General features: G+C 38.8%; 2 protein-coding genes across 2 annotated transcripts; one reads left to right on the plus strand and one right to left on the minus strand.

Annotated features, from left to right (window-relative positions):
• The first annotated feature begins 2,879 nt into the window (after window positions 1-2,879).
• Window positions 2,880-3,797, plus strand: LOC101340780 (olfactory receptor 5I1-like). Its single transcript, XM_004389203.1, has one exon. It carries the CDS (start codon window positions 2,880-2,882, stop codon window positions 3,795-3,797), a length of 918 nt encoding a protein of 305 aa, XP_004389260.1.
• A 6,012-nt stretch (window positions 3,798-9,809) lies between these two features.
• On the minus strand, window positions 9,810-10,748 carry LOC101341036 (olfactory receptor 1019-like). The gene has a single exon (XM_004389204.1). It carries the CDS (start codon window positions 10,746-10,748, stop codon window positions 9,810-9,812), a length of 939 nt encoding a protein of 312 aa, XP_004389261.1.
• Between the last annotated feature and the right edge of the window lie 2,767 nt (window positions 10,749-13,515).

The following is a 13,515-nucleotide window of genomic DNA, read 5'->3' on the forward strand; positions in this document are numbered from 1 at the left end:
ATTTCCTTTTTATTTGTAGAAGAGTTCTGTATATTAATCTTTTGTATTCTGCCTCTGGTAATTCCAAGAAGTTCTCTTCCTCCAGAGAATTTATTGATTCTTTATTTTGGGAGCTTGCTGAAGCCATCATAGACTGCCTCTTTATGTGACTTGATATTGACTGTTGTCTCCGAGCCATTAATAATTTATTATAATTTTATTTTGTATTTGCTTAGTGAGACCTAGCTTCTTATTTTATTTTGTTTTGATATGCCCAAATAGGCTGCTAAAGTTCACTAGTTTGATTTTTGACACCTTTGGATCTCTAACATCCTGTCCCCAGGTAGTTAGTTCTGTAACTAAGTATGTGCACACAGGAGTCCATTAAATTTTCCTACATGGGTTCAGCTCAGGTGTTCAGGCAGTCAGTCACCAAGTGTGTGATGCAGGCTCTCACCCCCCGTCCTAGAAAGGCATGGGTGATTGGTGCAGACACTGGACTCTGGCTGTGGTAGGAGATCACATGCTGAGCCGGGCGGGGGGCTGACGGCTGCCCCTGAGAGTCTGAAAGGAAAGCGTGTCCCTTTTCTCTAGGGTGAGTAGGTAGGTGAGTTTTGCAGCCAGACTATATGAACACCCCACCCTGTTGGCTGTAAAGACTCGAGGGCACTTTTTCTTGGACTCCTGTAGCAGGTGACTAGGCACTTTAGGTGCTACCACTAGTCCTGAAGCCCCTGCTGCAGATCAATAAAGTGCCTACTTAAGGGACAGGGCTGTTTTGAGGGTCACAAATCTGCCAGTTCAGAGCTGAAGCAGTTGAAGTTAAACTTCAGATGTTTGCCCTGTTGTACTGTGGCAGTGAGGACTAAAGCTATTGAGATGGGTCCCCATAAGTCTATACAGGGGTGTAAGGCACTCGGAGTCTGTGGGCCCCTGATACCTGTGCCCAGCAAAGGAGCTGTGATGATCCTGTGTTCCTGGCCTAGGGGAGCCAGCAGCTTATTTGTTCCCTCTCCAAGGCCAGTAGAAGGAGTCAGGGTGCCTTTTGGGATCTACTTCTGGCCCAGCAGACTCCCAGTGCAGAGCGTGGAGGGAGGAAGTAAAAGGGAGAGAGGTTTTTCCCCAAATGAGCTTTTTTTTTTTAAATCCCGACGAAAGTGTGCACGCATGTACTTAGCCTCTTGGGAGCTTCTCTTCACTGGTTTGGAGTGTTCAAGCAGAATCTCTGCTGCTGGGTCTCTCTCAATGTGAAAACTGCTTCCCGAGCGCGCACACAGCACAGCTGTTTGCTTGCTTCACTGCGGACAGGCATGGCTGTGGTACTGAAGTTTCGCCTCCACGGCTCTGGCCTTCGTCACCTCTTCCAAACGGTCTCCCTCTCCCACATCAGTCAGACTTATTTCTTAACCTTGCCTTGTTCAGGGCTCCCAGATTTTCACATGGAATTAAATCACTTGTTTTTCCAGGTCTTTGTTGTAAGAGGGATATAGGAAGCGTCTGACTACTCTTCCTTGTTGGCCACGCCTCTGTACAGGTTTCTCATGAGCACAAATAAGTGATCCGGAATTCCCATTCTTCACAATGTTATCCAAAATTTGTTATGATCCACACAGTCGAATACCTTTGCATAGTCAATAAAACACAGGTAAACATCTTTCTGTTATTCTCTGCTTTTAGCCAGGTTTCCATCTGACATCAGCAATGATATCCGTGCTTCCACGTCATTTTTTAAATCTAGCCTGAATTTCCGGCAGTTCCCTGTTGATATAATTCTGTAGCCGCTTTTGAATGCTCTGCAACAAAATTTTACTTGTGTGTGATATTAATGATATTGTTCGATAATTTCCTCATTCAGTTGGATCACCTTTCTTTGCAATAGGCATAAATGTGGATCTCCTCCAGCAGATTGGCCATGTAGCTGTCTTCTAAATGTCTTGGCATAGACGAGTGAGCACTTCCAGTGCTGCATCCCTTTGTTGAAACATCTCAATTGATATTCTATCAATTCCTGGAGGATTGTATTTCGCCAGTGCCTTCAGTGCAGCTAGGACTTCTTACTTCAGTACCATCAGTTCTTGATCATATGCTACCTGTTGAAATGGCTGAACATCAACCAATTCTTTTTGATATAATGACTCTTGTATTTCTTCCATCATCTTTTGATGCTTCCTGCATCATTTAATATTTTCCCCATAGAATTATTCACTATAGCAACTCAAGTCTTGACTTTTTTCTTCAGTTCTTTCAGCTTGAGAAATGATGAGTGTGTTCTTCCCTTTTGGTTTTCTGTCTCCAGCTCTTTGCACGTATCATTTTAATACTTTACTTTGTCTTCTTGTGCTGCCCTTTGAAATCTTCTGTTCAGTTATTTTACTTCATCATTTCCTCCTCTTGCTTTAGCTACTCGACATTCAAGAACAAGTTTCAGAGACTCTTCAGACATCCATTTTGGTCTTTTCTTTCTTTCTTGTCTTTTTAATCATCTCATGCTTTCTTCATGTATGATTTCCTTGCTGTCATTCCACACCTCGTCTGGTCTTTGGTCATTAGTGTTCAACGTGTCAAATCTATTCTTGAGGTGGTTTCTAAATTCAAGTGGGATATATTCAAAGTTGTACTTTGGCTCTCGTAGACTTGTTCTAATTTTCTTCAGTTTCAACATTAACTTGCATATGAGCAATCGATAGTCTGTTCCTTAGTTGGCCTCGGCCTTGTTCTGACTGATGATATTGACCTTTTCCATCGTAGACATGCTATAAGGATGCACCAGTAGATTTTAGAATGATTGTTCTATTTACTTTGGCACTTTAATTTTATTTTTCTTTCAATGTCTGGGTTATTATTAACTTTGTCATCGTTACTCTCTCACTACTCCAGAAACCACAAAACACTGCAAACAGATGGAGAAAGTGAATGGCACAGTAAAGACTGAGTTCTTCCTCCTGGGATTTAGTGACCACCCAGAACTTCAGAGACTTCTTTTTGCTGTGTTCTTTTCCATCTACTCTGTGACGCTTATGGGGAACCTTGGGATGATTTTATTAATCACAATCAGTTCCCACCTGCACACCCCTATGTATTTTTTCCTGTGCATATTGTCCTTCACAGATACATGTTACTCTTCTGTTATTGCTCCCAAATTACTTGTGGACTTGGTTTCTGATAAGAAGACAATTTCTTACAATGGGTGTGCTTCACAGTTCTATTTTTTCATTTCTTTGGTTGATACAGAATCTTTCCTCTTGGCTGCCATGGCTTATGACCGGTACATAGCAATCTGCAACCCACTGCTTTATACCATTATTATGTCCAAGAGAATTTGTTGCCAGCTTGCAGTGGGATCATTTTTGGGGGGCACGGTGAGCTCCATTATTCACACCACTAACACCTTCCATCTCACTTTCTGCTCCAGAGAAATTAACCATTTCTTTTGTGATGTCTCCCCACTATTTTCACTGTCCTGCACTGACACCTATATGCATGACATAATTCTGGTTGTCTTTGCTAGTTTGTTTGAAGCGTTCTGTCTTCTAACAGTTCTTCTCTCATATGTCTTCATCATAGCAGCTCTCCTCAAGATAAGTTCTGCTGATGGAAGAAAGAAAGGATTCCTCACTTGTGCTTCCCACCTGATTGTTGTCACTATCTACCACGGTACCTTGATCTTCATTTATTTGCGCCCTGGTGCAGGTCATTCACTGGATATAGACAAAGTGACCTCTGTGTTCTATACATTGATTATACCTATGTTGAATCCCCTGATTTACAGTTTAAGAAACAAAGATGTCAAAAATGCCTTTAGAAAAATGATCGGTTGAAAATTACTTTCTTAGGAAAGGATGGAAAACCTTTTAACAATACCTGTTTCTTGGCCTATGGTTAGAATGTTGTAGAAGTAAGTTTAATATGGATGTTCTCCAAATTTGCAGGTAATGAGCCCTCGGCCACAGAATGGGGTCAAGACTTAGCATCAGAACTGGCCCTCTCACATGACTTATATTATGTCTGTCTTTACCAGTTTAAAGTTGACATTTGTAATATTTATTTCTGGAGAAGATTTACCCTTCATTTCATCTCCTATATTCCTTATCCTTACTCCTTTTCTCTTCCCATTCTAACCTTACACCATGATTACTTCCAACATCCATTAAGCCAATGACGTGCTATAACTCACTCTTTCATGAACATAAATAAATACAATTCACTGAGACACTTTTTCAGTTAATTTTTATCCCCATGTAAATATGTGCACATGGTACCTTAGCTGTTCAAATTTTGCACATTTTTAAAAAGTCCTGCTTTAATTTAACTCTTACATGCTTTTTTTCTGAATCCCCCTTCAGTTATTGATAACTTACAATCTGAATGCCACTCCAATCTTACGTGTGCTTCTTTTAACACTTTCAACAATTTCTATATTACCCTGAAGCTATATGTGACTGTGTTCTATAACTCTATTAGACTTACTCATTAATTCCTTACTCATTATTTGATCCCTTGCTCTTACCACAGTATCTTTTCCAGTTTAGTTACTGAATGAATTTTTATGAAAAAAAAAAACCTAATTGATTTTACTGTTGATTGTTTTTAATATTGAATATATGTCTCTAGTGGGCAGAAACTATTTTTTCCTACTATTTTTGGCTTATTATCTAGAGTGGCACTATATACACAAATAAGTATTAAAAGATGTTTCTGAGTATGGTGGGTTTAAAAAAAAAAGACTAAAATCCAATTCATAGCATATTTCATCACAACAATGTAGTCTGGAATCTACATTGGTAAGCAACAGCTGAAAGATCTGAGGGAAGTTGGGCTCTGGCAGACAGGGATGAGACCTGGAGCCCACTAATGGTGGGAAGATGGCATGGTCTGCAGCTGGGGTATAATCCATGGAGAAGGCTGTAAAATCTCAAGAAAGTGCTATACCCAAAGGTGAGACTGAGGCGTAGGAGAGAGAATGACCAAGAGAAGCGAAGCCTTCTGACAGTGAAAATATATGTTGAGTTCTAAATCTATACCACAGTTTGATTCACTGAGGTGGGATCTATTTTCACAAGAAGGGGTTTGTCCATGTAGAATACTGGTGGGACAGGGCTCTGGCCATTGTATGCTTTTAACAGAGAAGATTTTTGTGCATTGTGGTTTGAGGCTGATAAGAATCAAGTGCTTCTTTCTAAATACTGATCGGGTAATGCTGTCTGAAAGGCATGGTTCAGTCATAATTAGTAGCTACTGATCCAGTTGCAGCTAAGTGTGCCCATTTGGCCACGGCCCTGGAGATAGGGTCATATAGGACAATGTAAAATCAAGTATTCTGACATTAATTATCTAAACTTACTTCTTGGGAGTATGAGGTGTGGGCCTTATATCAGGAGTATGGTTCCTGGTAGTCGGCCATGGGAATAGACATGGGAATGTTGTGACTAAAATTGATAACCACGAAGAAACCTCTACTAAGCTCTAACCAGGAGTGAAGGCAGGTTTAGGAAGAACATGTTTTAAGGTGGCTGGCATGGAAGTTTTGAGGTTAGGATGTACAACAGGGGTCTCTCACACTAGGTGAGCAGGTTCTAAAGAGGGTAGAAAGTTGGGGCTTAGAGACTTTGGTTTTTGAGATAATGCCATGAATAATACTTTCTCCCCCACCCCCTTGCCCACCCAGGGTTCAGTCACAACAAGGTTCAGTCCCTGGGTAAGGAGTTAGTTATTTAGGGCCTCTATATCATCTTAGGAACTTTCTTGATCAAACTCAAGTAGTTGTATGAACTCTCTTTAAAAATAAATACTTGTTTCTGTAATAAAGATTAGCATTTTCAAGCCTTTTAATAATGTCAGGCACCCTTATAAAAGTGATATATATTGTTTTTAATGCCTGCTAAGCAGGTGAAAGGAATCTCTGGTGGGGTAGTGGTTAACAGCTATGGCTGCTAACCAAAAAGTTGGCAGTTTGAATCCACCAGGCACTCCTTGGAAACCCTATGGGGCAGTTCTACTTTGCTTTATACGGTGAAGAAACTGAGGCCTAACAAGTAACCAGAGGAAGGTCAAAGAGCTAACAAGTAAACGGTAGTTTATGAACTGCCAGGTCTATCTTACTTCAAAGTTCAAGTTCTTAAACTCTCATCTTGATAGTTTTCTTAAAACAAAAGCAATCAAACAAACTTCAAAAAATTCTGGTTTTCAGCCCATCTGTAAAGACTATTAAATCAGTGTCTTTAATGGAAAGGGTAAATAATAATAATAATAGAGATTTTTTTTCCTTATACACATCTATGAAAGATGGTCATGAAAACCACTTTTCAATAACATGAGTAGGTTTAATTTTCATAGATGAGGATATAGTTAATTAATACATTATTCTAATAGAAAATGTTGAATTTGGGAAGGGTTTGGACAATGATTGGGATGCCCTGATAAATAATATAAACTATTCTATGAACACCAGTTAAAGTATTTGAGATTACAGAGGAAAACACGTATTTAAAAGATAATCAAATAATTTTGTTTTCAAAACCTGTTTAATAAGTAATGCAAAACAAATAGCACTAAAATAACATGTAAGTAAATAACACTCAGCTCATTTTATACACTAAAGAAATGTATAAAATTCGGGAAGAAGGTCTAAATGAAAGACTTCATGTAAATTATTACTCTGTATTCTCAGATACGGAGGAAAATGCCTCCATGTTTCTTTCATAACAACAATCTAAAATAAAATAAGTAACCCTGGGCACCTAAAATTGTGTTATGTTTTTCATAACTCGATTAATTGATAATTGATTATAGTGAGAATAGCATATGCAATTAATTAAGTCATTCGAAAAGACAATAGGATTATTCCAAAACAATTTATAATTGTATAATTAAGAAATCCATTCCACGAAGTAAATTGTTAACAAATTACAAGAAAGACTTTATTTGGAATAAATTAATTTTAATGAATTTGTAAATATGTCAATTATACAGGCTTACATATCTACACATGGTCACACAACACGTGTGTGCATACTCATAAATAATGTCCATACATAAACTAGTATTGTAAAACAAGTTTTTTTATTTTTCTTATTCTTAATGGAATACATACGTATTACAGATTTTTTCAAGTATACTGATATGTAAAAGAAAAGAAAATTATATTACATGTTATCTTTCAATCACTCAGAGATGACCACTGAGATGTGATGGATCACTTTTGTGTGGTCTTTCTAATCATGGTCTTGTAACTCCTACCCAAGTGATTGGGTTGGACTATGCAGATATGGTAATTGTAGCCCACCAAAAGGATTGGTCAGTTTAGCTATCCCTCTGGGTTTGAAATAAGCCACCCTAGAGGCAGGGAAGAGAAAATCCCATCACCACCAAGGAAGAACAGCCAGGAGCCAGCAAGTCCTTTGGACCCGGGATCCCTGCACTGAGAAGCTCTTGGAAGCAGAAGACTGAGAGAGAGTGAGATGTAACCCTGAAGATGCTGAGATGTGATGGCAGAAGAGACCCTGCAACAGAGACCTGGCAGCAGCAGATGGCAAGCTGGGCTTCCCCACCTACCAAGAGAGAAAGCTGAGTGACTTCGGGCAGAGGCCTAGGGCTAGGGAGAGGCGTGCCTGTGAGCACAGCTGGGAAGAAGCTGCCCTGATGGGAAGCACTGTATCCTTGAATGTTCCTGAGCCTGAACTGTAACCTGTTGCTTCCCTAATAAACCTCATAATTGTGAGTACTGTCTGTGAGTTCGTGTGGTCATTGCAATGAATTATTGAACCCAGCAGAGAAGTAGAGACTGCTGTGCAAGGGAAAGTTGGTGTCAGATTTAGTGAAAATGGTGAGAGAAGAGGCATACCTGAGCTCCACCTCATAGGAATCAGCCTTGGGCTGTTGATCTTGATTCTCCTTCGCCCTCGTGAAGTGAGAAGAGTTCAGACTACGCCTCAACATCACTTTTAAAACCACTATTAAATTTTTCTGAAAATAGGTTTCAGTTTATTTCACAGATACACAGAAAGACAATTTAAATCATTATAAATGGAATACTAATCTAAATACAACCTTAACCTTTATTTTTTTAATTTTCCCCACTAAACATATTTTCATGTTAATAATTCTTCTTTTGCAACTTTAACTGTACATTGGGCATTTCAGTTGTTTATATTTTGACTAGTATAATGCCATGAGCACATCAAGGGAGACAGAGTACCGTTTTGTAGTGGCCTTTGGAGAAGGTCCAGGTCCTTCATACTCAACTTCCATTCTTTAACTTGATATACAACTGTCAATAGCACCACATCATCACATCTAATCTCCAGAGTGAGAGCAAGAAAGGAAACTCACAGGTTGAGTCTCATACTGGGAGGGACAATGTAAACCATGAACCACTGATTCTGGGGACATCTGCTGATACTGCAGCAGGTTAATGAGGAATGGAAGATTCCTGGGTGGCACAAATGGTTAAGCTCTCAACTATTAACTGAAAGGCTGGCAGTTTGAATCCACTCAGAGGTACCTTGGAAGGCAGGCTGATGATCTGCTTCCAAAAGGTCATGGCTTTGAAAATCCTATGTAGCAGTTCTACTCTGCACATACAGGGTCACCGTGAGTTAGAATCAACTCGATGGCAACTAGCAATCACAACAGCAATGAGGAATGGAGGGCCTGAAAGTTTTTTACATCAAATGAGCCCTGTCCCTGATTTTTTATTTTAGACAAGGCCGAATGATAAAAGATGCAGACATATTTCAAGTAAAATGAATGTACCAAAATAAAATTAAAGGATAGATGTTATATTGGTAAATATATAAAGAACACTATTTGTATCATTTTTGCAGGGAGGCCACTCATTTATTTATCCACTAGATATTTTTGATTGACATTTTGGAGCCTAGTATTGTGAATACCTAAGCAGAAATAATGGTGACCAAGACAGAAGGAACTTGCCTTTATGAAACTTTAAATCTAGTGCAGAAGATTCAGCCATACTGTTTATTTATGTCTATGTGTTATGATGCAACATTTCAAGGGGCCATGCTAGTACATTGGAAGGATACAAACAAGACTAAGTTCAGTTCATGAAAACTCGTTTCTGGTTGAGCAACTGTATTTATTAGCCCAAATCCACTGCCCTGTAGTTGAATCTGGCTCCTAGCAACCCCATAGGGTTTCTGAGGCTATAAATCTCTGTGGAAGCAGACTCCACATCTTTCTCCAGTGAAGACACTGGTTGTTTTGAATGGCTGAACTTCTGGTTAGCAGTCGATGGCTTTAAGCACTGTGCCAACAGGACTCCTTATGTTTATTAAACCCATTTTTTTAAAAATTGACTCTTAATGAGGGTATGTTGAACTGGTGTTAGAGGCTATGCTGCTATAACCTGTGATATCACATTCAGACGTACTCAGGGACACAGAATAGAGGAATCTTTTCTACATAATAGCAAAATTAACCCATTGCTACTATTTCTTACTTTGGAGAGAAGAATAAGACCAATAATAAAGGCTCCCTATACACAGCTGGAGCCCTGGGGGTGCAGTGGTTAAAGCCATTGACTGCTAACTGAAAGGTCGCAGATCCAAAACCACCAGCTACTCCGCATAAGAAAGATGTATCAGTCTGCTTCCATAGAGACTTACAGCCTTGGAAACTCTATGAGGTCGCTACAAGTCAGAATCCACTCAACGGCGGTGGTTTTTTTTTAAATACTCAGCTTAGGCACAAAGATTACTAACAAAAACTATCCACAAGACTGTATTGGTGAAACTGCAGGCACTTATGTCAAAGTCCTTCAACTTTAGTGTTAAGAATCTTTACACAAATACTTTTATGTGGAAAATGCGGTTTCACCTAGAACATAATTTAGTGCTGATGGTTTTTTTCAGAGCACCTTTCACATCCTTATTCCTCAGACTGTAGATCAGTGGGTTTAACACAGGGATCACAACTGTGTAGAACACAGACGCCATTTTGTCAGTGTCCATTGAGTAACTCGAGCTTGGTCGGAAATACATGAACAGGAGTGTACCATGGAATATAGCCACAGCAGTTAAGTGGGAGGCACAAGTGGAAAAGGCTTTGTGTCTCCCCTCAGCTGAGTTCATTCTTAGGATGGTAGTTATGATATAGCTATAGGAGAGAAGAATGGTTACGATGCTGCACCCTATAACACAGCCGATAAAAGTGAACATCACTATCTCATTGATGGATGTATCTGAGCAGGAGAGGGATAGCAAGGGTGGAATGTCACAGAAGAAGTGATTGATAACATTGGACTTGCAGAAGGACAGTTGAAATGTGCAGCAAGTGTGGATTGCTGAATCCACCAACCCCACAATGTAAGCACCAGCCACTAGCTGGGCACAGACCTGCCTAGACATGACAATTGTATACAGAAGTGGATTGCAAATGGCTACATAACGGTCATAGGCCATTGCAGCTAATATGAGGCATTCCACATCGGCAAAAGCTCCAAAAAAATACATCTGAATGGCACATAAGTTATATGGAATCCTCTTTTGTTCAGATAAGAAATCAGCCAGCATCTTGGGAGAGACAGTGGAGGAGTAGCAGACATCACAGTACGACAGATTGCTTAGGAAATAATACATGGGTATATGAAGTCTGGGGTTTATCTTGATCAGTAGGATCATCCCTAGATTTGCAATCACAGTTATGCCATAAACCAGGAGAAAGAGCACAAAGAGCCCCTGCTGCACATTCTTTCTGTCAGAAAACCCTAAGAATATAAAGTCGGTAAATAAAGTGTGGTTTTCAGCTTCCATTGCTTAGATCTATGAAATCCCTAAAAGAAGGAAATGGAAGTGAAAGGTTAGCATCATTTTACTGTCTTCATAGTTTAACCCCAGGTCCTTTCTCATTTTTTGTAATTAAAAACAAATAAAGTAAGAATGCTAGGATTATTTGAAGAGATTCACCTGGAAATGTATCTATTGAAATACAAATCTACCAGATAATAATGGCAATAATATCTTTTACATTTTTATAGCTCTGTGCAGAGTTTGCAAGGACCTTGGGTGGCACAAAAGGGTAAGGGCTACTCTACTAACTTAAAGGTTGGTACCTTGTGAGAAAGGCCTGGCAAACTGCTTCCAATAAGTTTACAACCAAGAAAACCCTATGAAACACAGTTCTACTCTGTAGCACTTGGGGTCGCCGTGAGTCAGATTGACTCAATAGCAAAGGTTTGGTTTGGTTTTGTACAGAGTTTGCAGTACACTTTCATCCAAGTTAAATCATGTTATTTCCACACACACTTATATAGTAGTCATGATAATTCTTATTATTTTTGTTTTATAGATTAAGAAATTGATAATTTGAGAGTTTAAGGTCATGATTCTTATAATTAGTTGGCCCAGATAATCCATATCATCTGATAAGAAGTTCTTTTTCCCCCCGATTTTGTAGTTTGAGCCTGTAATAGAGAAGCATATTTAAGTGAGCAATTCAGGTATTGAATATAGTCTTTTATTTTTTCCCTCAGATCATCACAGATTGTAGACCAGATAGAGCTATAGTAGGTTCTTGGATAAAACGATCCTCTTTTTATCCCATTAACCCCTCAGGTCCTATCCAGACTCAACAAACAAGACTGCATCCCATTGTCCCTGGGATGGACACAGTCTGTGATTCAGGATCTGCTAGGGCAGAATAGGTGGTGTTTCTAGAAAAGAGGGTTGAAAAGTCTTCATGAGCAAGAAAAAAAGACAAAACAAAAACCAAACCCAATGCCGTCAAGTTGATTTCGACTTATAGGTACACTATAGGACAGAGTAGGACTGTCCCATAGGCTTTCCAAGGAGCAGCTGGTGGATTCATATTACCGACCTTTCGGTTAGCTGCCATAGCTCTTAACCACTCCACAACCTGGGCTCTCCATGGGCCACAGGCTGAAGTGAATAGACAGACAGATACGCCAGGTCTCCCTTCTGCAAATTTCTGTTGCTCAGGGAAGATACAAAGAACAATTTGAAACTAATCATAGGGGTGCTACTAGCACAAGTGACAGGGAAGCCTGAAAAAGAAGTATGGTTTCCTGTGTGGTCCCTCTGCACTAGTCTACAAGAACTGATGGCCTTTCTTCATAAACAGATTAGACGTGTAAGACCCATGATGATAATACATGTCCAATCAACTCCCATAACCTCAGAGTCCTGTCTGATTTGAGCTCCCCATCCCAATTTCCAGAAGTATAATATTGTGTTGCTCTTTCTCTTCAATACTTCTGAAATCTGCCCGCCGTTGTTCAAAAGAGGTTGTGGAAATTGAGTGGTCAGTTGAATTCTACGTCCTACTGTTATGTTTAACCAAAATCTATTATATCATATATCATATCCTTTATGTACATTCTGCTCTGTGGGAGTATAGGAAAAGTGGAATGAAAGTAGATGAAGAAAAATAAAAGGGGAGGGGGAGAAGGGAACGGGATGATATCTGAATAATGATCTAGTGATCAAAGTGCAGGGCTCCAAAACCTTGGCTTGAACTCATTTAAATATCTGTCCCTTTAGACATGTCTTTAAAATGTTTTCCTTTACAAGGAGAGAACATTTTTAAACTACATAAAATTTAATTAAGAGATTATAAGTAATAGTAATGATAAAAACAATTCTATCCAATTACTACTTGCATTTTGTTGTATGCTTTGCTCTCTATGGATATTAATATATTTAATTAATATAAAAGCTTATGTAAACAGCCATACCCTCCTCTGGTTTTATAAAATAATTTTAGTGGAAAGAGGAAAAAGAAATATAAAGAAATATGAAAATTTAATAAAAAACAAACAACAACAACAAAAAATACTAGTACCTGATCTAGAGCTAGTGACTTATTTCTTAGATGCACCTCTCTCTGCGTGGACCTTCAGCGTTGTCTTTTGATGACCTAGATTATATAACTATTTCTGTGTCTGTCCCTGGGTCTCTTAGGAATAAGTGACTGATATAATTACATGGTTTATCACCTGTTATTTCATACAGATAGGGTGATTAAAAAATCAGTCCTAACTTATTCTCCATTATTGTTTTCTTCCTATGTACTTTAATGTCCAATATTATATCTGATAAAATAATAATTAGTCAACCATCGTTCATTATTTCTGACTCATCACTCCCTATATAAGGATTATGTTTTAACTTCATAATATACACTACAAGCTTGCACACACCCACACACTGCATAAACACACACACACCCCCCACACCAGCACTCTCCCTTTAAACACATGCACAAAATAAAGAATTGTTTAAAGACAGAAAAAACTAACCCAAATCTCACTACCTAGGGATAACCATGTTTTGTTGTATAATCTACCAGATTTCCACAAAAAAAATACTAAATAAAAATGACTTCAGAATGAACCCACCTTGGATGTAAATACATATTATGAATAATCTTGTATTCCTTTTTATTTATATACACTGAATTACATAATCTATCCTATGGTAATAACCATTTGGTATATAAACAATTCTTCATGAAAAAAAAAAATAATTGAGTGGAGTTTAAAGCTGTATCTAAGCAGCCTCC

The sequence above is a fragment of the Trichechus manatus genome, unplaced genomic scaffold (genome assembly GCF_000243295.1).
Source record: "Trichechus manatus latirostris isolate Lorelei unplaced genomic scaffold, TriManLat1.0 scaffold00236, whole genome shotgun sequence".
Taxonomy (NCBI): domain Eukaryota; kingdom Metazoa; phylum Chordata; class Mammalia; order Sirenia; family Trichechidae; genus Trichechus; species Trichechus manatus.

Coding starts and splice junctions, on each gene's coding strand:
- LOC101340780 (XM_004389203.1), top strand. CDS start 2,880: ATGGAGAAAGTGAATGGCACAGTAAAGACTGAGTTCTTCCTCCTGGGA.
- LOC101341036 (XM_004389204.1), bottom strand. CDS start 10,748: ATGGAAGCTGAAAACCACACTTTATTTACCGACTTTATATTCTTAGGG.